Source organism: Puma concolor, chromosome B1, assembly GCF_028749965.1.
Source record: "Puma concolor isolate L17-30 chromosome B1, mPumCon1.1.hap2, whole genome shotgun sequence".
Lineage (NCBI taxonomy): Eukaryota > Metazoa > Chordata > Mammalia > Carnivora > Felidae > Puma > Puma concolor.
In genome coordinates, this window is record NC_141670.1 from 59,922,912 (window position 1) to 59,948,322 (window position 25,411).

General features: G+C 39.5%; 1 protein-coding gene across 2 annotated transcripts in view; it reads left to right on the forward strand.

The window, feature by feature from the left end:
- SH3RF1 (SH3 domain containing ring finger 1) overlaps positions 1-25,411 on the forward strand; it is a 178,993-nt gene that overhangs the window by 136,039 nt on the left and 17,543 nt on the right. Inside the window, exons 5-10 of one of the 2 annotated variants that reach the window (XM_086703899.1) lie at positions 5,086-5,388; positions 10,450-10,560; positions 18,874-19,046; positions 20,223-20,393; positions 22,825-23,084; positions 24,022-24,383. In XM_086703899.1, the coding sequence (XP_086560025.1) occupies positions 5,086-5,388; positions 10,450-10,560; positions 18,874-19,046; positions 20,223-20,393; positions 22,825-23,084; positions 24,022-24,383 (1,380 nt within the window). The remainder of the gene's footprint in view (positions 1-5,085; positions 5,389-10,449; positions 10,561-18,873; positions 19,047-20,222; positions 20,394-22,824; positions 23,085-24,021; positions 24,384-25,411) is intronic. The other variant, XM_086703900.1, reaches the window with a different exon arrangement.

The following is a 25,411-nucleotide window of genomic DNA, read 5'->3' on the forward strand; positions in this document are numbered from 1 at the left end:
CCCAAGCACCTCAAAACAGAGACTTCTTAAGAGTCTACTGGAGGTACAGCTAAAATTTACGCAATGTAGTATGTTAAATATATTGCCATAAAAAAATACACCATCAGAGGTGATGAAAATTGACCACTTTTTGGAGAGCAATTTGGTAATATCCTTCAAAAAAGTGTTTTAAGCTTATACTTCGATCTAACAATTTCATTTTTAGGAGTTTGCCCTGCAGATATGCCTGCACAAACATGCCAAGATGTATTAAATGAGACATCTCTGTACAATGAAATACCATGCTGTCTCTATTGATGCAGAAAGATGAGATATTGTTATAGGAGAGAATAGTATATACCAGTTGGTTTCATTTGTGTTAAAAATTAATAAATACATATTTTACATATTTAACAATATCTACATAGAAAATATATGGAGGGATATGTTCTAAACTGTTAAACTTAGATACATCTGGGAAATGAATTAGGGGGAGACATGTGGAAACTGGCCAAGGCCTTTCACTTATTACTTCATATTATTCTATAGTATTTCCTTTTTAAAAATCATGAACATATCTTACTTTTATAATATGTTTTTCTAAAGTTTTTATTTGTCATAAAAGACCTATTACGTTCAAGGGATACTCTAGTGGGTTGTGAATTAGTATAGGCTCCTCCATCAGACCTACTGTTTGTATTCTCTGGTGCTCAAAAACTAACAGATACATCTGTAAAGCTTCATATCAAATAGTGACTACTCAGTTTCATTTTCATTAAAATTTTTTTCCTTTTTAAAAAATGTAAGTTCCATCTTTTAAAAAGGTCATAATCTCTAGGGGCGCCTGGGTGGCTCAGTCGGTTGAGCATCCGACTTCGGCTCAGGGCATGATCTCACAGCTTGTGGGTTCAAGCCCTGCGTCGGGCTCTATGCTGACAGCTCAGAGCCTGGAGCTACTTTGGATTCTGTGTCTCCCTCTCTCTCTGCCCCTCCTCTGCTGGTGTTCCATCTCTCTCTCAAAAATAAATAAACGTTAAAAATTTCTTCAAAAAATCATAGTCTCTTTAGCGAAGACAGCTTCAGCCACAGATTATTTGATACTTCTTCAGCTGTCTTGTTGCTGTTGTTAGTATTATCAATATTTTGTCTGTATTTCCTTTCTCATACTTCTTTATCTTTCTGATAATATTCCATCTAAATTTTAGATTTTCCAAAAAAAAAAAGACATTGCAGTTTTAAGATTAACAAATCTCATTTGTCCCTACTTTAGCTCCAATGTACTGAATTTTACCTTGTAGGCAACCAGGTCTCATCAGATACTCCTTACCAAATGCTGGAAAGAAGGTATTTTAGGATACAAATTTATTTCATAGGTGATAAGTGTACTCCTAAACTAAAAGGTCATGGTTAGATAAATGTCACAGAAAGTTTACACTAGTGAGCTCAAACAAACATTCATAAGTGAACATTATCAAAATTCCACTAAAAGCTGTCAGATCCTTGCTCTCCTGTTGTTGCTGAATGTTAAGGTACATTTACAATAAAAGCCTCTTTAAGTTTCTGCCTGATTTACTTGAAGCCTCTACCAAATAGTCTTAACTTTGTGCTTTTCCTTGGAACTTACAAAGGCAGCAAATAGCATTTTTAAGTACTAACCTCTGCTGCTTCAGAAGATGCCTAACATCATTTTAACGTATGGCAGCATTCTAGTAACAAATATGACTGCCTGTGTGTAAAAATGAAGTGCAGGAAAAATATAATAGGTGATTTAGAGAAATAAAAATGAAAGATGTGAAATAGAAAAATGAATTATATCTGTTTAAGTGACATAATGCATTACACATGTGAGAGCTAAGAGAGACAAAAGACCAGAACTGTGGTCTTCTCTCTGCAATTTGCTGGTTCCACCACACCGCGATGGGTCTGCCTGTATGCACATACTTCTGCATGTAGACTTTATTTTTCTAAACATGCCAGTTGTGTAGCCCAGCCATTCCTCTCCTAGACATATACCAAACATCCAGATGAGTGCTTAGTCCACCAAGAAATATGCACAAGATTATTCATGGCCGCGTTGTTCTTAATAGCCAAAATTTATAGGAAGGAGGAAGTCTTCAGAAAGAGAAGGAGAAGGGACAGGAGGAGAGGTAAAGGGAACCCAAATATCAATCAACAATAGAATGCATAAATTGTAGTGTATCTGCACAATGGAATATTATATAGCACTTTAAAAAAATGACCGATTCATAGGCCATATGGATAAGTCTCAAAAAGTGTGTTGTTGACTGAAAGAAGTAAAACTCAGGAAAATATAAAGAGTGTTATTTATAAGTCTGTTTGTAAGCTCCTTGAGGGCAGGAACCATTTGTCTGCATGTATAGATCTCCAGCTCCTAGCACATCACCCATCATGTAACAAATGATCGATGTGTATTTATTTTAGTGGAAAGATCAGTATGTATTTATTTAATGGAAAATATAGGAAAAGGTAGAGGGAAAGCACCCTGTATTTTTATAATGAGAAAAACAGCAGGAAATATAGGGAATATATGTAGGAAATATATTTCTTATGTTTATTCCAGAGCACGGCATACAGAAACCTGAAATTTTAATTCATTTTAACTAAAGCAACACTTGGCTGGGTATGAACAGGACCATGGTAATATTTCAGACTATTTCAAAGCAGACATTGCTAATGGAAGCTATGGTTTGATCCCAGAATAAATTTAACTTTGATATCAAGTAGATGCAATAGTTTTTTCAATTCGTATTTTTGGCCTTAATGGGAAGGAAATCTTCTCAGTTCTTTCCCTTATTTCTTACTCAATGCAACATGAGTGCTGAGTTAGTTGGTCAGATTCCAGCATGTGGATTAAGTCATGCTTTTGAGGATTTGTGCCTTGGGATCTAAATGAGCTTATAGTAGAAGAAGGCATTTTGTGACTCCTTTTCTTCTTCTGGTATTGTTGAGGTTTGGGCCACTCCCACCATAATAATTAAACATTACATTTCTTCCTTCCGGCATCTGATTTTCTTAGAGACCACCAGAAGGTGAGATGGCTAGGCCAAGGTAGGATTTGTAAGTACTGGATCTCCTGGCCAAATGCTAGTGTAATGTTATATTAAGGCCACCCTTTAATAGTACCTCATTTCTTCATTCCTGAACACGTAACACAGAGTCCTTATGATCGTCTGTCTCCTCTCTCTCCTGCCATTGATACTTCAGGCATTGATAGGTGTTAATGGTAGCATCACTGCCTATTATTCTTGAAAGTTTATCATGTGGAAAAAATCCTTGAAGTCTGAAGGAGAGGCATGCTCATGTTTGAAAAAGATGTATCCTACTAACTGTAGATCAGACAGGCCGGGTGAATTCAAGGCTCTGGGGAGCCACAGGAACAAATTGTTAATCAATTTGCAGTCATCTATGGAAGCACTGGCTACTGAGCTGCAATTAGTACAGCTTTGTGAGCAGCCAGTTGTTCCAAAGCAAGTTCACTTTGTTACATATTGACTGACAAGATTTCCATTCTTCTAATAGGACATTCTCATCAACAGGGCAAGGAGACATGGTCCTAACCATTGAGGTAGATGGAAAATAACATTTGATGGTGATATTTTATCTAAGGTTGTTTGTAAAGTGCTGAGCATGCAAAACTGAGATAAGAAAATCCCTATTATCCTTAATATTTACCTAAATTTACCTTTAAAAAGTCCATTATTTTTTATCTTAATGTTTTTTTATGTGAGGTTAAACTATGTGCTCAATGATTTCCTATTACTGTAATATCTTGGTAAGTTATATACAGCTTATTATCACGGAAGTTTTGTGGAAACGTTTTATTCTACCTCAGGAAAAACAAATTTCATGCTCTTTCCTTTCTTGCTGGTGCTATCAGCCCAGTGCACAGCCTTTGACCCCTTGTACCCTTAATAGAGAACTTTTCAAAGAGACAAGTTAGCTTGCCAAAGGACTTGAATTTCATGTTTTACCCCCTTATGATTTAAACTGTAAGTACATATGAGAAGAATTGATGCAGTGACATGACAGATAATCAAGGATGTTGGGGCTCCTGGGTGGCCCAGTCGGTTAAGTGTTCAACTTCAGCTTAGGTCATGATCTCATGGTTTGTGAGATTGAGCCCCACTTCAGGCTCTCTGCTCTCAGGGCAGAGCCCACTTCAGATCTTCTGTCTCCCCGTCTCTCTGACCCTCCCCCGTTCACGCATGTGTTCTTGCTCTCTCTCGCTCTTCTTGCTCTCTCTCAAATATAAATAAACATTTAAAAAATAAAAAAACAATGTCTACCAACTTTTTTGTGAAGTTTTCCCAAAATATACAGAAGTGGGAGATTAATTTATGTGGAAGTATATTAGTTAACATGTAATGGTTTCGTTCTTTGTCATCTCGCTTGTTTTTTACCAGACCCAAAAGTTGCCCCTTCAGTGTTCACTTGTGCTCTGAGGAAACACCTAGCCATTATTGGACAACAGAGTATTCAGGTAGACAAATGGACCCTTTTAATTGTTCTGATTTAAATTTCATCAGTGAACTGAAATTGAATCTTCATTTGTTACCGGCAAGTTTTAAAATTAGATATTCTGAATATTCTTGGAGAAAACTTTTTTTACCTTGTTGGTGTTGAATTAGAATTGTTTATTCTTTTTTTTTTTAATTTTTTTAATGTTTATTTATTTTTGAGAGAGGTAGAGAGAGACCGAGTGCAAGCGAGGGAGGGGCAGAGAGAGAGGGAGGCACAGAATCCGAAGCAGACTCCAGGCTCCGAACTGTCAGCACAGAGCCCTACGCGGGGCTCGAACTCGCGAACCATGAAATCATGACCTGAGCCAAAGTCAGATGCCCAACCAACTGAGCCACCCGGCTGCCCCTAGAATTGTTTATTCTTGATTTAACATCTATTAATGACAGATCTAATGAAATGCCACTATTGAGAGAAAAGATATCCACATGGAAAAAATATAAAGAGGCTTGCAAATGCAAACTCTAAAGTGATGACATTAAATTTTAGATAAAGCTGGTTGAAAAGAAATCTCAGTGAATCCTTGAGAACTGTGTAACTGTCTTGTGTCGATTTCTTGGTTTGCAGTTTAACTCGGCAGCTAAGCAGCTGATAGAATGGGATAAGCCTCCTGGGCCAGGAGTTGATGCTGGAGAATGTACCTTGGCAGCAGCCCAGAGCAGCAATGCCCCAAAGCACTCTGACACCAAGAAGAACACCAAAAAGCGGCACTCCTTTACTTCCCTCACCATGGCCAGCAAATCCTCCCAGGCATCCCAGAACCGCCACTCCATGGAGATCAGCCCTCCTGTCCTCATCAGCTCCAGTAACCCTACGGCTGCCGCGCGGATCAGTGAACTCTCTGGCCTTTCCTGCAGTGCCCCTTCTCAGGTAAATCATCCAAAAGGCGTGAACAGAGCTCAGGTACAAAATGATCTATTCACAAACATGTTTGTTCACTAGCTAAACAAGACTGCTTATTTTTGCCTTCAGAAGATAGTAGCTTTCCTGAGATGTAATAAAGCTTTTCTCCATTCTGTAGGTAGAAAAATGGAGAAGAGAAAACTAACTTGAGTGTATTAACCTGAACTTACTCAGTCATTTTCAAAGGAAGGATCAGAAATTACAAGATGATTTACATACTTAGTTTCAAGCAACTGCTCAGTTTTACAGAACTTCCTCACAAGGCTGCTCTGGGAGATCTTGCCAACTAAAACTTTATCTTCATCCAAACTAAAGATGCTGTGGTTGAAACCCATAGTTGACGGTTGCCTGCATCCATCTAATTTACCCCGACATTCAGGCTTCCCAGTAAGAGCTATAGAGAAAAAAGAAAGGACGTGAAAAAGCATTTAATTTAAGTTAGAAATTGGCCTAGCTTTTTTAAAAAGCTTATTAGTTCATCAAGGCTTTGGACTATCTTAAGAAATTGCTGCACATTATTCTTGTGTTAATAAAAATACACAAGATGATTGGAAACATTCATTCATTCAGCAGGCATTTATTGAGTGCCTTATTTTTAGAACCTTCTAGGCACCATGTATGCTTCTTTGTTAGGCCTTAATTCTGGACTGCAAAATGAGCCTAACTGTTACCTGCCTAATTCACAGGGCTGCTGTAATTATCCAGTTAGATGACCACTATATTTTCCTCAACTCAAAGGTCAGAGAGCCCGGTCCAAAGTAGCCTGTCACAAGTAGGAGAAATTTCTTTCAAATCTCATATTTAGTTGTTAAAATTCATGCAGATGTTACGTTCTACTTTATAATACAGCTGTAGTGTTTTTCAAAAAATACAAAACTAAATTATTTTCCTTTAAACAAAGAAACACGTACACACAGGGTCCTGGTCCTCAGAAAGTTTACAGTTTAATAAGTGCCTGTTGTGAGCCACAGAATAAAAATTTACAACATGGTTTCTGGTATTCCTTGCCAATTTTATTAAAAATTATGTTCTCTCGGCCTCATTTATTTGACCTCCTTTAGATTCATCCTGCATGTTGCGAGTTAAATGCATTCACTTTCTGAATGGGATTGTGGTTCACTGGTAGTTTTTAGGTGGTGGGGCCATGAAACTTTTGATCTTTTGAGGGAACTAGTACACACACACACACAGACAAAGCCTACTAGAACATGAATATGATGAGGACAGACATCTTTGTTGTGGTCACCGATGTATTCCAAGTGTCAGACATACAGTAAACACTCAATAAATATTTATTGAATGAGGCGTCCCTTGAAAATGGGTAGAGAGGAGAGCTATGTTACTTTACATGTAACTAATTATATCCATGTGAAAAATAGACATGGATTATAGATTGGAGTAAGAAGTACCAAGTGAGATTACTCTGGAAAGGTTCAAAAGATTTTTGAATAAGGTTCTGACAGAGGGGTCTAGTAAAGCTGGCCATTCACTAACAGAAAATTGGATCATTTGACTGCGTTTTTTATTTTGTGACCTAGCAACATTTGTACAATGATGTTTTGTTTAAAAAAAAAAAAAAGATAAGTTTCTGGTAAGAATAGTGGCAACTCAGAATAGGAATAGCTTTAAAAAAATAGACAGTAATCTTTTGGCACTAGACAAAATTAAAAGAGAAAGGGAGGATAAAGCTCGAGTTTATGTCTTTTGTAGAGAACTCGGCAGTCAGGTGTGAGCATGTCTGACGGTGCCACACCAGAGCTGGGAATGAAGACTATAAAAGTAGAGCTATTTTTGTTTTGGTTGGAGTAGCTTAGGAAACAAGGCTCTTTCTGTGTTCCATTAAAACAGTTTCCCCTTCAACCATTCCACCCCTCCTCCCATATTCTAATTCGTTCTGTTTTCGGTGGTAATATGTTGCCTCAGGGAGAAGTGATTTCAAGAAGACGATGGGAGATGTTTCAAGTGCTGCCTGGCTTCTCCGGCTCAGGTTTACAGAAAACACTACTTGTCTAGCATAGTGTGTGCATTGGAGGGAACTACAGTCTATAATAAAGCAATGGGTGTGTGTAGCATAGCAGGAGTGTGTGACAGGCAGACACTCTCCTGACTGTGGAGATCAGCGGATATGGGAAGATGGCTCATGTGAGACTCTTTGAAATAGGACTGTCCTTTTCCTCTGCCTTGCAAAGGACCGATCAGGAGATGTGACTCCTCCTGCTATGGCCCATTTCTTTTTCTTTTTCTTTTTCTTTTTCTTTTTCTTTTTCTTTTTCTTTTTCTTTTTCTTTTTTCTTTTCCTTTTTCTTTTCCTTTTTTACAGAGCTGAGGAAAAGGATGTTTTAACATCTTGGTCCACTTTTTGTCTTGCTTTTCCTTAATTAGGTTTGGTTGCACTTAGAAAATCTAAAGGAAGGAGCCTAAGAAGTGAGCGTTCATTTTTCTCTCACCTGAATAGAATACACATAGGCAGTCAGTGCTGGTGTGATGTGCTTTTCAGCTTACCTTTCCACCATATGGGTAGAACCTTATCCTCCTGTTTCTATACGGAATTTAGAGATCTCACCAGGACATCCCAAGTTCCAGGCAACAGGATGGGGAAATGAAAGAAAGGAGTAAAGGGCTGGCTTGCTATTATATATGGTGACTATTGAGTGAAGGCTGAACTTTCAAATACATAAACTAGAAGATTATTTATAGACTGTGCTGTCTAGGTGGGTCACCAGAACAGATGTGCACAGATACCTGTGATTGACATCTGTAAAAGCACATGATGCTACAAGCAACTAAGACATTTTATCTTTCTCTGGCCACACTCAAGATATTTTTTGGCCTCTGCCAGCTGGAGGAATGATTCATGATATTAAGTGGTTTTGTGGCATATTTGTATTGTCAGTGGCTTCAGGGGAAGCCAGAGATGCACCCACTCATTTGCATTTGCTTACCCCACCTCTTTCCCCCCCTTCACAGAGCCCCTTCTTGTAGAGGAGCCCAACTAATTTGCAGTTCCATGAGGAAAAGAACAGCAGAAAGTCAGTCTGTCCCTATTCAGGACATTTATTCTGGGCATGCTCACCTTCAGGCAATTTACTTCTGTTGCTTCTGCTTTTTTTTTTTTTTTTTTTTTTTTTTTAATTTTTTTTTTCAACGTTTATTTATTTTTGGGACAGAGAGAGACAGAGCATGAACGGGGGAGGGGCAGAGAGAGAGGGAGACACAGAATCGGAAACAGGCTCCAGGCTCTGAGCCATCAGCCCAGAGCCCGATGCGGGGCTCGAACTCCCGGACCGCGAAATCGTGACCTGGCTGAAGTCGGACGCTTAACCAACTGCGCCACCCAGGTGCCCCCTGTTGCTTCTGCTTTTAATCATTCTTTGGTGACTTTTATCTCTTCCTTTACTCAAATACTAGGAGAGGCCCTGTGTTCGCTGGTGCTTGCAGGAGTCTCAATGTTTAGTGCTTCACTTCCATGACTATGACGGTGGACACATTAGGGGGGCTCTGGTCTAGCTCATATAGGGGGGTGAAGTGTCTTGTCTAAGACCATGAGCTCATTAGCAGTTAATTATCTTGACTCCCAGTCTGCAGCTCTTAGGGAAACATTGGTCAGTCATGAGATCTTTCTTAGATATTTGTAGGGTCGGGCCCAGGAAGCTGTATTTTGATTCCATGATAATGGCATGCACTTTGAAGTGAGCTTCATTGTATCTTCTCAGAAAGACTCTTATGTAATGCCAACTTACAAATGTCCTTGGGTTATGTATATAAACAGATTTATTGGTTAAAACAGGTAAAGACCATTGGATTTTATCCTAGAATGAAAATCAGTGTGCTTCCCATTAGAAATTGATTGATAATAGACTTTGGTTCACAGAAGAGACAAAAGAAGGGTTTGGGGAGAAACTCTTGTTAGGCATCCCTTAGATCTGCTAAGTTTAAGCCTCCAGTTCGATCAATGTGTGAGCTAACAGGCACAGATGTGATTTTAAAAGGATGTGAATTCCATATATAACACAGATTTATTGGTGAAAATAAATTGTATGCTGTGATGCTGTTTATCCCTGGCCTTGGCAGGGCCTAACCTAAGCAGGAAACTCAAAATTTCCTTCAGGCCTTCTGGGAACTAATCTCTGAGCTTTTCTTTGTCCTGATAATCTTTTTCTCAACATATGGGAATTGAGGGAAGTATGTTTGGGATTAAGTTTTTATTACAAAAGGCCTAGCGTTTTGGGTGTATCGTTTCCTTGGGGGAAACAAGGTACCAGCCAACCACATTCCTTTAACAGTGGAGGAAAACCATCCCATTTGTTCAGGCCCACACGCCTACTCCTGCCTGCATTCTGCAGTTGGACCTGATACGCAGCTTGAGTGAAACTGAACGAGTAACTGAACACAGGCAATGAAATGACCTGAATAACTCAATTTCTTTCTAGTAAATTAATCTTGGATAGTATCATGGATAAGACACCTTTGAAAACAGCTAATTTGGCTTGACATTGTTCCTTTAAAGGTTTTATAAATAATTACCTGCTCTAGGCATGTCTAGGCAGCTGCATTTTAATTATGCATCCCCACTGAAAAGTAGAAGTCATGAAAAATGATCCTGAGAATAACAAAATACCTTAAGCACTTCACATAGATTTACATATTGATAGACAGGTGAGTGTTCAGCCATGACCTACCTTAATAGGGTCTTCAGGGAAATTGCTAGTGGGCTAAGCAAGCAGCCGACTAACCATCTGAAAGGTCAGTTTGGTTCACAGTAGCCTCCCAAGTTATGAAAGCCAGCAGCAGTTGAATTCTGTATGTAAATCAGCAGTGGCCAATATTATCACATTACCTCCCAGTTCCGAATACAAATTAGGTAATCAGTAAATGTGGATTGAATAAGCTGCAAGAGATTCTGCCTTCCCCCAAATACTAGAAACTACAGATTTTTTTAAAATTATGATTTGCCTCCCCAAGGTTCAGCCAGTAATCTGTTGTATTAAATGTAGTTGTCTTTTAATTAACTTTTCTTTTTCTTGGCAGGTTCATATAAGTACCACCGGGTTAATTGTGACCCCACCCCCCAGCAGCCCAGTGACAACTGGCCCCTCGTTCACTTTCCCATCAGATGTTCCCTACCCAGCTGCCCTTGGAGTGAGTACAGCTTCTCTATCTCTGTCTCTCTCTCAGGTATTTAGTGACGTTAATCTGGCACATCCCACCTCCTAACACCTGCAGTTTACATTGACACTTGCTAGGTGGAGGTGGATCTCTTTCATCTATTATCTCTGCTGATCTTACAGAAAAAATTAGAAAGCCTCTTGCCTACAGCCTGCAAAATGTTTAACAGTGATCAGTGGCCTGAAGGCATTAGAAGAGATCTATAAAATGCTTTCCATTTTCATTAAAGTCCAGCCTGATTTCCTGAAGGCTTAACCTAAAATTTCTTTTTCATTTCTTTTGAGTTTCTAGAAGACTTCACTTATTTCCTACAAAGACAGGTTTATAGAAATACTGAGGAAACCAGGATCCCAAAGGCTAAATGGTTTACCTTGAGTCACATGGTGTGTCAATTCCAAATCTCTCCATTTATGATTCACCTTTTAGTAGGTTGTCTTCCACTGCAGTAGCTGCCGCTCTGGCTGCCTGAACGTAACTGCTGTCTTGGAAGGCTCGCTCAGATTGTGTTGATTTTCCTTCTGAACACCTAGCATCCTACAGAGTCCAAACACTAATTGCTTTAAAACATCCTCACAAGAGAAATTAATAGGAGAAATGAGGGCAGCCAAGGGAGATAGACACAAAGAAGAACACTATGGAGAGAAAGTTAAAAGGGAAGAAACAAGCAAATTCAGCCTTAGAAAGCAGAAACACAATAGTATAAATCCCCGTTTCCTGAACTTGCAGGCAATTGAACTACAAGGAACCAGCAATTGTGAGACATCTCTCATCCAGTCCTGTGCCTTGGCTTATGCTTTCACACTCTTTCTTTCAGTGCTGAGTTGAATGATAATAGAAAAGATCACTAAATCAGATCTCCCCAGTGGGCCCCACTCCCGTAAATTGCTTTACAGAGTCTCACTGGTTGTGATGCTCTTGGAGAAACAGTGTGGCCCGATGGTGGGGACACAGACCTAGGTTGGAAGCCCAGCTCAGTCACTTCTTTGTTTACATGACCATGAAAAGTTACTCAACGTCTTTAAGCTTCAGTGTCCCTACCTGTAAAATGAAACAACTATTTTCTGCTTTGGAGAGTTAGCACCATGCCAAGACTATAGTAGGGGATGACTGTTATTGATCTCATTATTGGTCTCTATTGAGGACCCTTGCAAGGCAGGCCTGTGGCATGTGCCACTGGTTTGTTCTCAGAATGCCTTGGAGGGCCTGGTTTGTTGGGTTATGGTTTCTCTGCTCTCTGTACCAGGAATAGTGAGACTTCTAGGCAGCTGGTTTGTTTTTAGGTTGTGGATTTTATATATGCTGTAAAGATTATGTTTCCTTCTGCTAGAATGCTTGGAGCCAAATCTGTACCCCCCTCCAACAAAGACCTCACAACATATTAGTACATTAGTCAAGATGTTTGCTCCATCCAGTTTTATTGTCCTCATTTTCCTTTTGCCTCATTTTGCTCTGAAACAAGGTGGATATAAATAAATGTGGAGTTATTACCTAGCTTGACTTAGACTTTAGGAAACTTTTTATAGAGTTAACCATGTTCTTGTATTTAAATGGAAGTTAATAATGTTCTGGTTAGAGGTTAAAGTTGTATTTTTTTTTTTTAAATGTTCCCAGAACGATTACAGCTTCTTTGATAGCACCACTACTTGGTGCAGGAAAGGTTGTGCTGATTCTTCTGGGGAGAAGATGAAATTCATTTAACTTTTATTGATATGTGGTTTCCATGAGATTCTGTTAGCCCTGGGTGTTTTGACCAGAGCCAAGTTCCATAATCATCCTGCCCTCTCATCTCCAGAGAAGACTCTCTCCTTTCCCTCCTTCTCTTCTCACCCCAATACATACACAACCACTTGGTATTTCCCTTTCCAGATGACTACTTCACATGGAAAATTCTAACATAATTTCTTAAGGGAAAAAGACTGCCTTTTCTGATCTTAGAAAAATTAATTAGTGGAAAAGACATAGAGCTGGCTGAATTTCATCCCTTATGGGCTGAAAATTTTACAGTGTAGTAAGTAAATGGCCAGTTGCTCTAAGCTGGAGGCAACTCTAGGGCAAATCAATGGGACGGGTCACAGGAGAGCATGAATATACAAAAATTAATTTACATTCAACCATTTCATCCTAGGATTATATAAGAAAGCCTGCATGTTAAGCAAGCGAAAGGTTTATTAAACAGTATGTCTACTGTGCCAATTCCATTTAATGAAAAACTAATTATAAACAGATCTGTCTGTCATCCCAGGAGATGTCTAGATCTCAAAGTCCCTGGTAGGTTGGCAGTAATGTTTGGATTTAATATGTTAGGTTTAAATGAGAAAAAAATCTCAGTAGCATGTACCCTCTGTATCTTACATTAATCATGGCAAGTATCTTATTTAAAATTTGAAATATTTTCTAAGACACAGAGCACCATCACAGCAATATTGTATGCAGCTTGGTAGAGAGAAAACTATGCTTTTCATGGTGTGGATTTATTAGGTAATAAATGCCAACACTAGAATAGGAAATGAAAATTATTTCTAGTATTTTTATTATGAATTGAGACTTTCTAATCTTTCATGCAGAATGAACTTAGGATCATACTGTCCTATACATTTCACATGTAACAGTTAAAATGTTAGATATCTAATATTAGGAGCAAAACTGGCATTACATCTATCTAATTCAGACATCAAGATGTTAATAGTAGTGAGGGCTTTTTCCACAACTAATTTTGGGAAGGGAGGAGGGTGAGGATCTATGTTAGTCTTGTATTTTCTGCACAAGGGCAGAAAAACTTTCAAATAAGTGATTAATAATCCCTGATCCTCTGTACCAGCTGAGAGGTGTTTAGCTGCAAGATGTCACGAATTAGGCAGGTCAATAAAGGCCCATACAGCCTGTGGCCAACTTATAAACAGATTGCATTCCAAAAATATGTAACCCTGACTAAAAAAATTGTACACATAACACACATAGTGTGTGTCTGTGTGTATATTTAAAGAAGCAAATTAAATGATGTCTGGTTCTCAGGATAGCCAATATGTAATTAGTCCATTGGAGCCCATGATGGAAGGCTCAGCAGGAATTACTGATCCATGGGATCAGGGACGGGCTCTGCAAAGAGGGGAATGAAACTACCATGTCAATAGTTTGAGAGGGACAAGTTGAGGCTTTGGAATTGGTATGAGTTCTGTAAGTCAGGATTAGGGATAGAATATGGTCAGAATGTTCATAGCAACAACAGAAAAGGACTCTAGCATCTCAGACACCAAGACCTCTTGATTCATATCATATTGTCCTAAGGGAAGTTGAAGCACAGAATGTTTTCTTATTTGTGAAATACTCATTGAGAGTCTATTAACTTCTGTCTGCAGAGCTGGGTGACAGTAATACAAAGATGAGTAAGACAGTTTCTGACTTCATGGTCTCATGAATCATAACAACAGCTTCTATTTATTGAGCTTCTGCTGTGCTCCAGGGCACTGGGAAAGGCAGCTTTACCTAAACTATTTCTAATTACAGCTCCATCTCACAGATTGGTATATTGAGGCATAGAGAGCTTATGTAATTGATACAAAGTCAGTTAACTAACATAAGTATCTCTTCTTACAAATCAAATGTAGAACAATAAATCTATAATTTATGAGGGAAATTCCATTCCTGGAGAGATTTTTAAAAATTGCCAAATTCTTAATTACATCTTTCCCTTTAGACATAATCATCTAAGCATCGATTTCTAGTATTTTTTAAATATATTTTTAAATTTTATTCCTTTTTCTTCATAGCTGTACCCACAACTGACTGGCTTAATTCCAATGAGCATCCAGTTGAGACTTAAGACCTAGGGACCTTCCATCTTTATCTTAATTTTATTGAATTCTGATACCACTAAGTTTTTTTGTTTTGTTTTGTTTTTGTTTTTTGATCGCTGGTGTCAGTACTTCCACTTTTCTACTTCCTGCTTATTGTCATAAAATAAAACCAGCTAATCACATAATTGCACAAACACTGCTGTATGCAGGTGGTAATGCTGCTGAAATTGCTAACACTCCCGACTTGAGGAAGCATGATCATGCAGCAGCTTGAACTGTTCCTCCACCAGCCTGTCTACATGCGTCTGAGTTCAGTACTCAGGCTGTTTAGAGATGTTGATGTGTAGGGTTGAAGGTGGGTTGTTTGGAAATCAGGTGTGAGGAAAAAAAGGATGCTGGGATTGGGGGGGTATTACAGTGGGATTTTCCCAGGGGACCCAGAGATGCCCAGAGTCTATCCTGCCCATCACTTTTCTACTCTGGGAGGTAGAAATGTATATGAGGGAAATGCACACTTAAAGAACAGTTGGAAAGAAAATGAATCCTTTATTGTCAGTTGTACTTGTTGCCCAAACTCCAATGCAAAGCACTTTACTGGTAAGGTGGCCTGCAGCCCTTGGCCCAAGCTTAAGACCTAATGGATCTTGTCACCTGTCTTTAGCCAGACCCAGACCTAACCACTCTTTGGTTGTATCAAAGGACACAAAGAGGAAAGAGCACCAGAGAGGAAGGGTATCACACCCATGCACTTGAACTTTTCACTCACAATGCTCACTAGAATTAGGCTCATCTGGCCTAGAATCCAGTCCACTTGGAGAGGACACTTCTTTTCTGGTGCTCACTCTAACGTAGGAGGGAAATTGAGGACTGCCCTAAGACACTGGGCCGGGATTGGAATCTATGTTTATCTGCCCCCAAAGCCCATGCTTCTTCTACTGCTTTCAAGGTCAGTGGGTCAGGGAAACAGAGAACCTGGACATGGCAAAGTATGATCATTTCACATCAGCAGAACTGTTGTCCTGTTTTTACTGTTATTCAGAAATAGTAATTCTTGCCTCAGACCGTTACCACATACTACAAACAGAAGATCTGAATCTAAAGAAACATAAGGAGGATGCTCATTTTTAATGGATATCAGAATAACATCTAGTTTTCTACACCAGTATTTCTGCAGCCCAGCCTATAGCTATAGACAGCTTTACTTTGATAACATAGACCTGCTTCATTTCCATAAAATAAAACTATAAGTGATGAGTACTTTTCAAAGTTCCTATTAATTTAGCACGCAATGTCTAGTGAAAATGACATTTAAGTGTGGTATTTGGTTCTGAACAGTATTAAGTTAACAAAATATTATTAGAAAAATGTGACCTATCCTTCTTGCAGGTCCATAGATGTTTTTTGCTGCTGGTGGAGAGTGCGCCTTGGCCTTTGGGGCCTGGGCTGGCCCGGACTGTGAAATAATAAGCAGGTCTCCAGGTCAGCTCTGGGTGAATGGAAGGCTGTGGTTTGCTCTGTAGAAATTTCAGGTCTTGCAGGATAGCAAACTGCCTGAAGCACAACACACAGTGGATTACCTTTTGAACTTCCACATCACCAGATTATTTCAGTTTAAGTTGTTTATAAAGCAACCCACAGAACTTCCTAGTCTGTCACAGCCTTGGACTCACCAGAGCCCTATCATTTTACCAACCCCACAGGGTGGAACAACATCTAAGAGTCTGATTTTAATCAGACTTTCTCTCTTTGGTCTTTGTGTGCATATATCCCAAGTACACATGCACACACAAATGCCTATTTCCCCAAAGATATGTAGCCCAACACTGCGGGAAAATCTGCCCAATTTTATTAAGACAATCTGTGTTCCAACAACAGAAAAAGAGAGAGAACTACACTTTCTCTCAAGCACAGCCTTTGGGGTCTTTCAGAATATCCTCTTGTAAGCTGTACCTCAAATGACTTCTGACTTACTCTCCGTGAAAGGAATGTACATGAAACATTAGTTTACTGTATTTTTTAACTACAAGAGGTGACCTTATTTTACATTTTGTTAACAAAATGTGACATGTTTTTGTCAGGTCCGTAGATGTTGTTTTGCCTTTTTCTTCTTAGGGTTAATTTAGTTCAGCCTCCATTTGTTTGTTTGTTTGTTTGTTTGTTTATTAACATTTATTCATTTTTGAGACAGAGAGAGACAGAGCATGAATGGGGGAAGGTCAGAGAGAGAGGGAGACACAGAATCTGAAACAGGCTCCAGGCTCTGAGCTGTCAGCACAGAGCCCGACGCGGGGCTCGAACTCACGGACCACGAGATCATGACCTGAGCTGAAGTTGGACGCCCAACCGACTGAGCCACCCAGGCGCCCCAGTACAGCCTCTGTTTTAATAATGTTAAGCCATAACAGACAATTTTAATTTCCTTTCCTCTTGAAAATAGAATTCTACTTAGAGTGTGAAATGGAGCTTTTTGGTTCTGTGCCTTGGGTAGTATTTTAAGTAATTTCTAGGAGCAGTTTGTGTTGGGCCCCGTGTTGAGCACATGCACTGGTCTCCCCATTTCCGTAGCCACGCTGTTTAGAAAGCGGGCTTAGGATGGGGCGCCTGGGTGGCGCAGTCGGTTAAGCGTCCGACTTCAGCCAGGTCACGATCTCGTGGTCCGTGAGTTCGAGCCCCGCGTCAGGCTCTGGGCTAATGGCTCGGAGCCTGGAGCCTGTTTCCCATTCTGTGTCTCCCTCTCTCTCTGCCCCTCCCCCGTTCATGCTCTGTCTCTCTCTGTCCCAAAAATAAATAAACGTTGAAAAAAAAAAAATTTAAGAAATCGGGCTTAGGAAGATTTAAGTGGAAATCGGTTGAGTGGTAATTTTACAGTCTGCATATATTATCCTGAGTACAGTCTAAACTTGTTATCCTGCCCGACAAGCCACTGATGTGTTGTGATTACCGGTGAACTGCCCAGGTCACATGTACTGAGTGTTTTACCAGGATTATCTTTGTTTCTCTCTACTTTGTCACTGGGAGGAGACCTAGTGGAATGAATGCTTGACTTTCTACTGGTTAAAGGTTTTGAAGAATCTAAGCCCCAGTACAGGCAATTCCAGAGTTGTAACAAATCTTAAGTCTGCCTGCCATGTTTTGCATGGATGATGTGAGCAACATTCATGCAGTTCTAACTTTTTGAACTGCCCTCTGCCTTGTCCAGGTTAGCACTCTGTAAGCAGCGCTGCGCCTCATTTATTTCTGCACTGAATGTTCTACAACACCTTCAGCTTCGGTACGGGAAAAATCCTTCCTGAAAGTCACTTCAGCAAAAAATTAAATTACAATGTGTGAAACAGTTGCAACATATGTCAGGAATTCTGAAATTTTTTCTGCGTAGTTTATTGTGTTTCCAGAACTGTGTACATTAATCAGCTAATCCGCAGATGAAGGAAGCAAATGTTGATGAGATGTGAATTTTTATTTAAAAAAATAGAAACAAAGTGACTGTTGTGAACGATGTTTAGAAATCATTGGATTTTTTGTGTTTATACACTGATATGTAGAAGCCATTTATGCTTTCCTAGGTGCATTCTTTAGTCTCCTTATTTCTCTTTTAATTCAGTTTTTACATCTAGTGGTTCAAAGATTTGGGGAGGGCGAGGTGGGGGTTCAGGCAAGTCTTTGTGTGCCTGTTTTCCCAGGAGTTTCAGTATACAGACCCTAAAGAATCATCTGGGGTTTATAGATCAGAAAGTAACAATTGCTCCATTGATTTTCAAAAGGCATGGAATCCTGTAGGCAGAACCCCATTAGTCTGTGCCCATAAAGGAACCAGCAGCTTTTCACTGGTTTACTTGTTAAAGATTACCAGGCTTGATAGTACTAAATTTCAAAAGCTGGCAAAGTTAAGAAAAGAATAAGCGAAAGTAGCAACAATTTCCCAGTGATTGTGGCTTGCTATTGTTTGGGCTGTTTGGAAACCAGGCATCAAAGGAAATTTTCTTCTGAGGGAATGGTTTGAGATATAGTGCAGCTAAATTGTTTTGTGTTGTGTTTAAGTTTCAAGTTACAGAAACAATCACAGATTACGTCTTAGCAAGCAGTGTGACATTATAGCTGCCCTCTTCAAAGGTGTTTGGATTCTTATCCAAGTCTATACTTAAAAATGCCATTAATCTTAAAATTACATGCAGTTGTTCCTTTTTTTTTTTTTTCTTTCCCTCTTTCCAAGTGTCATTACGTACCTGTTTGCTGAAAAAGTTGCTGTGGCTCTAAGATCTTAAAGCAGAACAAGAGATGAGTTTTTTTGTTGTTTTTTTTTAAAGGAGGCTTTCATACAAAGTAGCCTGCTGGTTCTGCTCCCTGTGGATTCCATTAAAGTCTTTTCCTATGGATTCCTGATTCCTTTTCCCTCCCACCTTCCATGAAAGATGTAAATAAATAATTCATTATTATTCTCTTTCGTTTTCTCCCTCTCTTCTCTTTCTTCTCTCTCTCTGTCTTCTCATACCAGACTATGAATCCTCCTCTTCCCCCACCCCCTCTACTGGCCTCCACACCTCCGGGCGCTGCTGCTGCTGCTGCTGCTGCTGCTGCTGCTGCTGCTGCTGCTTCAATGGGACCGAGACCCACAGTGGGACCCACTGACCAGATTGCACATTTACGGCCTCAGACTCGCCCCAGTGTGTAAGTGAGGGTGTCATTTATTACTGCTTTAAAGTTTATTTCAAACTAAGCCCAAACAGCAGAGGTAGAGAAACATCTTTCTGATATGAGCTGGTGACAGGCTTATGGCTCACCAAAGTGGTTTGTGTTCTGCAAACTTACACCCAGTCATGCATATAATTAGGAAACTGCTGAAACCAAATGGGCCCAATACATGAGCTCAGTAGGCAGCCATCCTGCTGAGTGGAGGCCTTTTACAGTCCAGGGAAACATAGTGTTTGCTTCTTCATAATATTATATGCACATAGTGCCGTCTTTTTGTACAATTCCTGTTTGAGCTTTTGGTCTCCGTTTTCATTCCTTACATTAGGATACTAAGGAACAGGAAGGCATTTTCCACACAAATCAGATCTAGTGCAAATATGCATTGGAAAAGCTATAAGACCCAACCATAAGTATCCAGAAAAATCTAATTGTCTTGTTAACATTTACCAATGGCAGAATACAGCTAGATTTTTTGGCTTCTACATTGCGTGATTTTATGCATGGAACAGTTTAGAACCCTGGCAAAAACTATTGGTTAGCGTTACCTGCCTGGTTTCCATATGTTGGTGGCACAGTCACCTTGCACTGTGGGGTGGTTTTGCACTCTCTATGACCTGGACTTTTTTTTCCCTTTTGACTTTTTCAAATTCAGTATTTTTCCTGGCTGAGCATACAAAAGCAGGTGCAACCCAAGCCTCTAGGTTCAGCTTGTGTGTGGAAAGCAGCATGTTGTGCCTCCCAGCAGGATTTTGTGCCATATGTCCTCGTGTGGGGCTACTTCCCACGTCTTACCAGTGCTGTTTGAAGAGCTCAAGTTTCCCAGTGGGTCCCTAAACCCCAGCAGCAGGTTAGACACTTTGGGAAGTGGCATTAATTCTTTCACACCCTGAAAATACCATTTGGTGGGATAGTCACCTTCACACTGGGGGGACCAGGTGGGCAGTTCTTAATCAGGAAGGCCTCTGTCTTTCAAATGTAGGCAGCAAAACCTCTTTCAATGGACAGTTACCAATGCTACTTACAGGCTAAGTATTATATTTTCTGTTTATATCTGTACAAAATATTCAAGACTTTGTACCAAGGAAGAGTTTTTGAGCATGCCAGGGTTTGTCTGTTACTCAGCCTGAAATCAAATATTCTTTTCTATTCTAGGTATGTTGCTATATATCCATACACTCCCCGGAAAGAGGATGAGCTGGAGCTGAGAAAAGGGGAGATGTTTTTAGTATTTGAACGTTGCCAAGATGGCTGGTTCAAAGGGACATCGATGCATACCAGCAAGATAGGGGTTTTCCCTGGCAATTATGTGGCACCAGTCACAAGGTATGGTTCTGAGTAAATGGCTTACTAAGTTCTAGACAGAGAAGCTTTGTTTTTTTCCATGGTTTTCAGCCTATCCAAGTTGCCTTCTCACACTATAATTATTGCCTGTTACCTAGCCAACATTTTAAAAACTCCTATCCATATTTGCTGAAGTCTCTTCTAACTCAAATTCTTAGCTTACTTTTCACATGGGTATATGTGAAATTGTAGGTTTCTACCAATAAATGTACTGGGGTTTAAGTATTTGTTTTAAGTTGTATGTGCGAAGATCCAACCAGTTTCGATATTTTTCTGTTCAAAAGTAAAAAATATCATGTTTAGTATAAACAAAAGCTATATTATTAACACTTACATGTTACATAAGGCTTACTATATGCCAGGCAGGCAGATTTCTAAATGGATGACACATATTAATTCTGAGTCCTTAAATAACTCGTCGATATAGTCACTATTATTATCCCCACTTAATAGATGAGAAAATGGAGGCATGGAGAGGTTAAATAACTTGTGTATGATCACACAGTGAAGAAGTGCTTAAGCCTATGCGTCTGGCTCTGTATTTATTCCAATAGCTTGGGGATTACCTCGGAAGTCCAACAATAATTTCTATAATATAGTCAGAAATAAAATTCCTGAAATACGACATTGATCCTTCATCCTTCTCAATTAAGGGTGATTTTGCTCCTGAAGAGAATTTGGCAATGTCTGAACACAGTTCTGATTGTTGCTGTGGAGGACGTGGGAGGAGGTTGCTATTGGCATGAAGTGCATAGAAGCCAAGGATGCTGCTAACTGTCCTGTATTACACAGCACAGCCTCCTGCTGAAAAGAATTATCTGACCCAGAATGTCCCTGAGGTTGAGAAGCCTTGTTATAGGATACTAGGAAGTAAGAGCTTTAATTATACAAAATTTTCTTTCTTTTTTCAAAATTTTCTTTATTTAAAAGTAGTCTACCTTCTGGTCACTAAGGAAAGTAGTCTTAGAAACTGAATGGAAGGACCTATAATGGCATTGAGGGAGCCCCAGTTTTAGCCACTGGGCTTTTAATAAATGCTCTAGGTTTAACTGTGTTAAATCATTCCTCAAACACCCTGATTTTAAATAAATGGCTTAATGAACTGACATGTTTGTCAGCTGTTGGCCTTGATTTATAGGTTGGCCAGCAGCCTAATCAAATGAAAATCACTATTGTTGCAGATGGTGACAGAATGTTAGCTTTAATTTGACTTGCAGATTTTTAATCAATATAAACCTTCTTTTCTGTATATGTTTAAATCTACATTCAGGATCCAGAAAATAGCAGATAGACCTTCCCGGGCGAGGAAAAAAACAAACAATAAACCACCACCACCACAACAACTAAAGGAAATAAAACAAACCAAACCACAAAAAAAGACTAAATTAATGAAGGAAAGCAGTTTCATAACATTCAAAAACAAATTATTAACAGTCTCTGAAGAGATGCAATAAATTCTCTGTTATTTATCGTAGTAAATAAGGATGTTTGAGTTAATGAAGTTTTCTACTTAGTACAAAGTTACTATGTGTAGAATTGTTATTTAAACGAATTTAGAATATTAAAAAAATACATTATACAAAACTACATTGAACTAATTTAATTTAACTCAACCTGTAAATGTTTGTTTAGAGCTGGCTGTATCCTGATAACTGGAGGAATGTGGAAGAACCATTTTACACTGGGCCTACTTTCAAGGAACTTTTACTGAATCAGGAGTATTTAATACAGAATTTACATATTAAAAATGACATATTTTGTAATCAAGGGCTGTAGAAGGAAGAAATTCACATGAAACAATAGAATCATACATAAGGTCTTAAGCCTAAGCCTTAGGCAAGGCTTCTTAAAAGGACAGGATTTGTGGACCTTGAAACATACATGAGATTAAGACAGGTCAAGAGTAGCCAGAGAGAACATTCTAAGAGTGTGTGCATGTGTGTATGTGCACACACATGCACGTACACAGGCACTTCTGTGATGTAGAACTAGGAACAAGCAGGGAGAAGGGCAAAAACCATGAGCAAGCTATGCAAATGTAACAAAACTGCTAATGTTACTAGCAGCAATAACAAACAAATCAGCTTCTTTGAGAGCTGAAGCAGAAGAATCCAGGACCTTATAGGCAAGAGGTGTTGAGCCTTGATCTGGAAAGCCGAACCCAGTAACTGAATATTCTTGAGCAGCGTGCAATGTATAATTTTCTATGACTAAGAATGTATTTCAAGACCTTTCTCTCCCTCAGGGCCATCTTTACTTTGAATTTGTGATTCTTACATTTTCTAAAAATTATTCCATTCATTCTTTAAAATGTTCTGTCTTAACGCCCTGAGTCATTTTTCTTGCATTTATTTGTTCTCTCTCCCATTTTGCTGATGGATTGGGCTTTCTGTCTGTGTTTCTGTCTTGGCAGGGCCGTGACAAATGCTTCCCAAGCTAAAGTCCCTATGTCTACTGCTGGTCAGACCAGTCGAGGGGTGACTATGGTCAGTCCTTCCACTGCAGGAGGGCCTGCCCAGAAGCTCCAGGGAAATGGTATGGCTGGAAGTCCCAGTGTTGTCCCCACAGCCGTTGTGTCAGCCGCTCATATCCAGACAAGTCCTCAGGCCAAGGTCTTGTTGCACATGACTGGGCAGATGACAGTCAACCAGGCCCGTAATGCTGTGAGGACAGGTAAGGAGGAGACCAGACTGAAAAGTATCAGGAAGAGGGTTGCTTGCCTAGTACCAGATCCCTTATAACAGATGTTGAGAAGAGCAGATGTAATGTTAAAGTCATGAATAACATTAGGAATTAGAAGCAGGCACAGTCTAGTCAGTGGCACACTTCACATCTGCTTATTTTGGCTAAGCCTGTCCCCCACATGAATTCAAGCCTGATCTACAGATTGAAAATCTGAAAGAAATTAGGCTGATCCTGAGAATGTCAATAAGACTTGGAAATATGGCTTCTGCATTCAAGACCATACGAGCTCAAATCTCCCTGATGCCAGCCGTGTGACCACTACATCATACTCCATGAACTAGTGTGCTGATGATTTCTGATGAACCTAATTCCAAGTTTGTTTTAAACCCAATGGGATCTTAAATACTTTTCTTCTTCTTATAGCACTGAAAACCTACCAAGAGTCTTGGGTAACGGTGATAGGGTAAACTTGTAAATTCTGTCAGAAAAACCAAAAGACGGAAGATGATTAATAAGAAAAGGAAGAATAATTTTATTTACTTGTTTGTTTGTTTGTTTGTTTGTTTGAAGAAAATGGAGAATAATTTTCAAAAGGCCTGGAGGCCAACCTAATCTGACACTGTAGAGTATCATCAAAGACCGGCTTTGTCCATAAATCTGTGGAAAGACTTTTTAACTGAACAGCCTGGGGTTATCGCTAAGCTTCCAGGCTCTCAGTGGACTCAAGGGCTGATCTGGAAGGAAAACAGTGTCTAAGGACCCAGCTAAGATTAAGTGCTTTTAAACCACTGTGCTTCCATTACTTCTTATAAAAGTGCAATAGCAACCTTTCATTATGGTCTGATGCAGTGAAATGACTCATGGTTTGGTGAGTAGCATTTATTAGAAGGTCAAATTTTGCTGTTTTCTCTCCCATCACTACTAGTTGCAGCACATAACCAAGAACGCCCTACAGCAGCGGTGACGCCCATCCAGGTACAGAACACTGCCTGCCTGGGCCCTGCATCTGTGGGCCTGCCTCATCATCCCTTGGCCTCCCCACAACTTCCACCTCCAATGGCAGGCCCTGCCACCCACGTAGCTGCCATCAATATGGGTCGAGTCAATGCCCCCCTGGCTTGTGCTGCAACTGCTTCACTGACCTCTCCGAGCATCACCACCGCCTCTCTGGAGACTGAGCCCAGTGGTCGGACAGTGACCATTCTTCCTGGACTTCCCACCTCTCCTGACAGCGCATCATTGACTTGTGGGAACAGTTCAGCAACCAAGCCAGATAAAGATAGTAAAGTAAGACCAACGTCCTGTTCCCCTGCTGATGTTGTGTCCCATCCTAACTAATGAAAGGACTCGTTGTTGAACAATGAGTCCTTCAAGTGCTCACCATGTGTGAGACACTACGCCCGTTGCTAGATTCATGTTTCTCTGCGTTGAAACACCCACTAAGTTGCAAGCCTAATATTGGATGTTTAGGGAGACCACAGTGAATAAGACTAAGTCACTTTTGTGCAGCTTACATCTTATGGAGGAGTTTCCTTTCTCCTTTAGTTACTCATTCTTTCATCATTGTGCTGTCCTTAATTCTTCCTGTTCAGTCAGTTCTGCAAAAAAGTATTTAATATACAAAGCAGTTAAAATTATTGATAAAAAATGTTATTTGTGGGTTTATTTTTCCTACAGCATATTAGATTATAATCAGCATGGATAGTTTTTCTCTTGATGTGAAATAAGGGTGAAAAGCTATTTTCTAAATCCATAGATGTTTAAAAAAGCTCTCATTTGGGGCTGAATTTCAAAGAAAATATAAATGGAAAGCTGTGTTTGAAAGACTAACCTATGGTTGGGTTTGGAGACAGGTGGTTGGAGGCAAAGGAAATTGATGGTGATTGAATGTGAACAGAAATGTTAAGAGGGATAACAAAGTCTGGATAATTGTACTATAATCAGATGAAGTGACAACCTGAGGAAAATATTGTATTTTCTTCAGTATTTCATGCATTTTCTCCTAAAGCTCTAGCCAGGTTCTGGGAAGCTCTAGGCTAATCATAAACTCTGAGCCACCTGGTTCAGTGGTATTGTATGTCGCTCTATTTAAATGGTTAGGTAAGCCTGTAAATAGGAGTTTATAAGGAAATAAACTTTACAGCCTACTAAAAAGTTAATATTTAATTGTTAGGTTAACATGAACATTTTTGAAAAAGATTGGTATCTGTTCAGTGTTTATAATTAACTACATTAAACTTGTACTCAAGCTGACATGTTCAACTTTGTCAAGATCTTTAAAGAATTGTTTTGTACTTTAGAATTTAAGGTTTTAG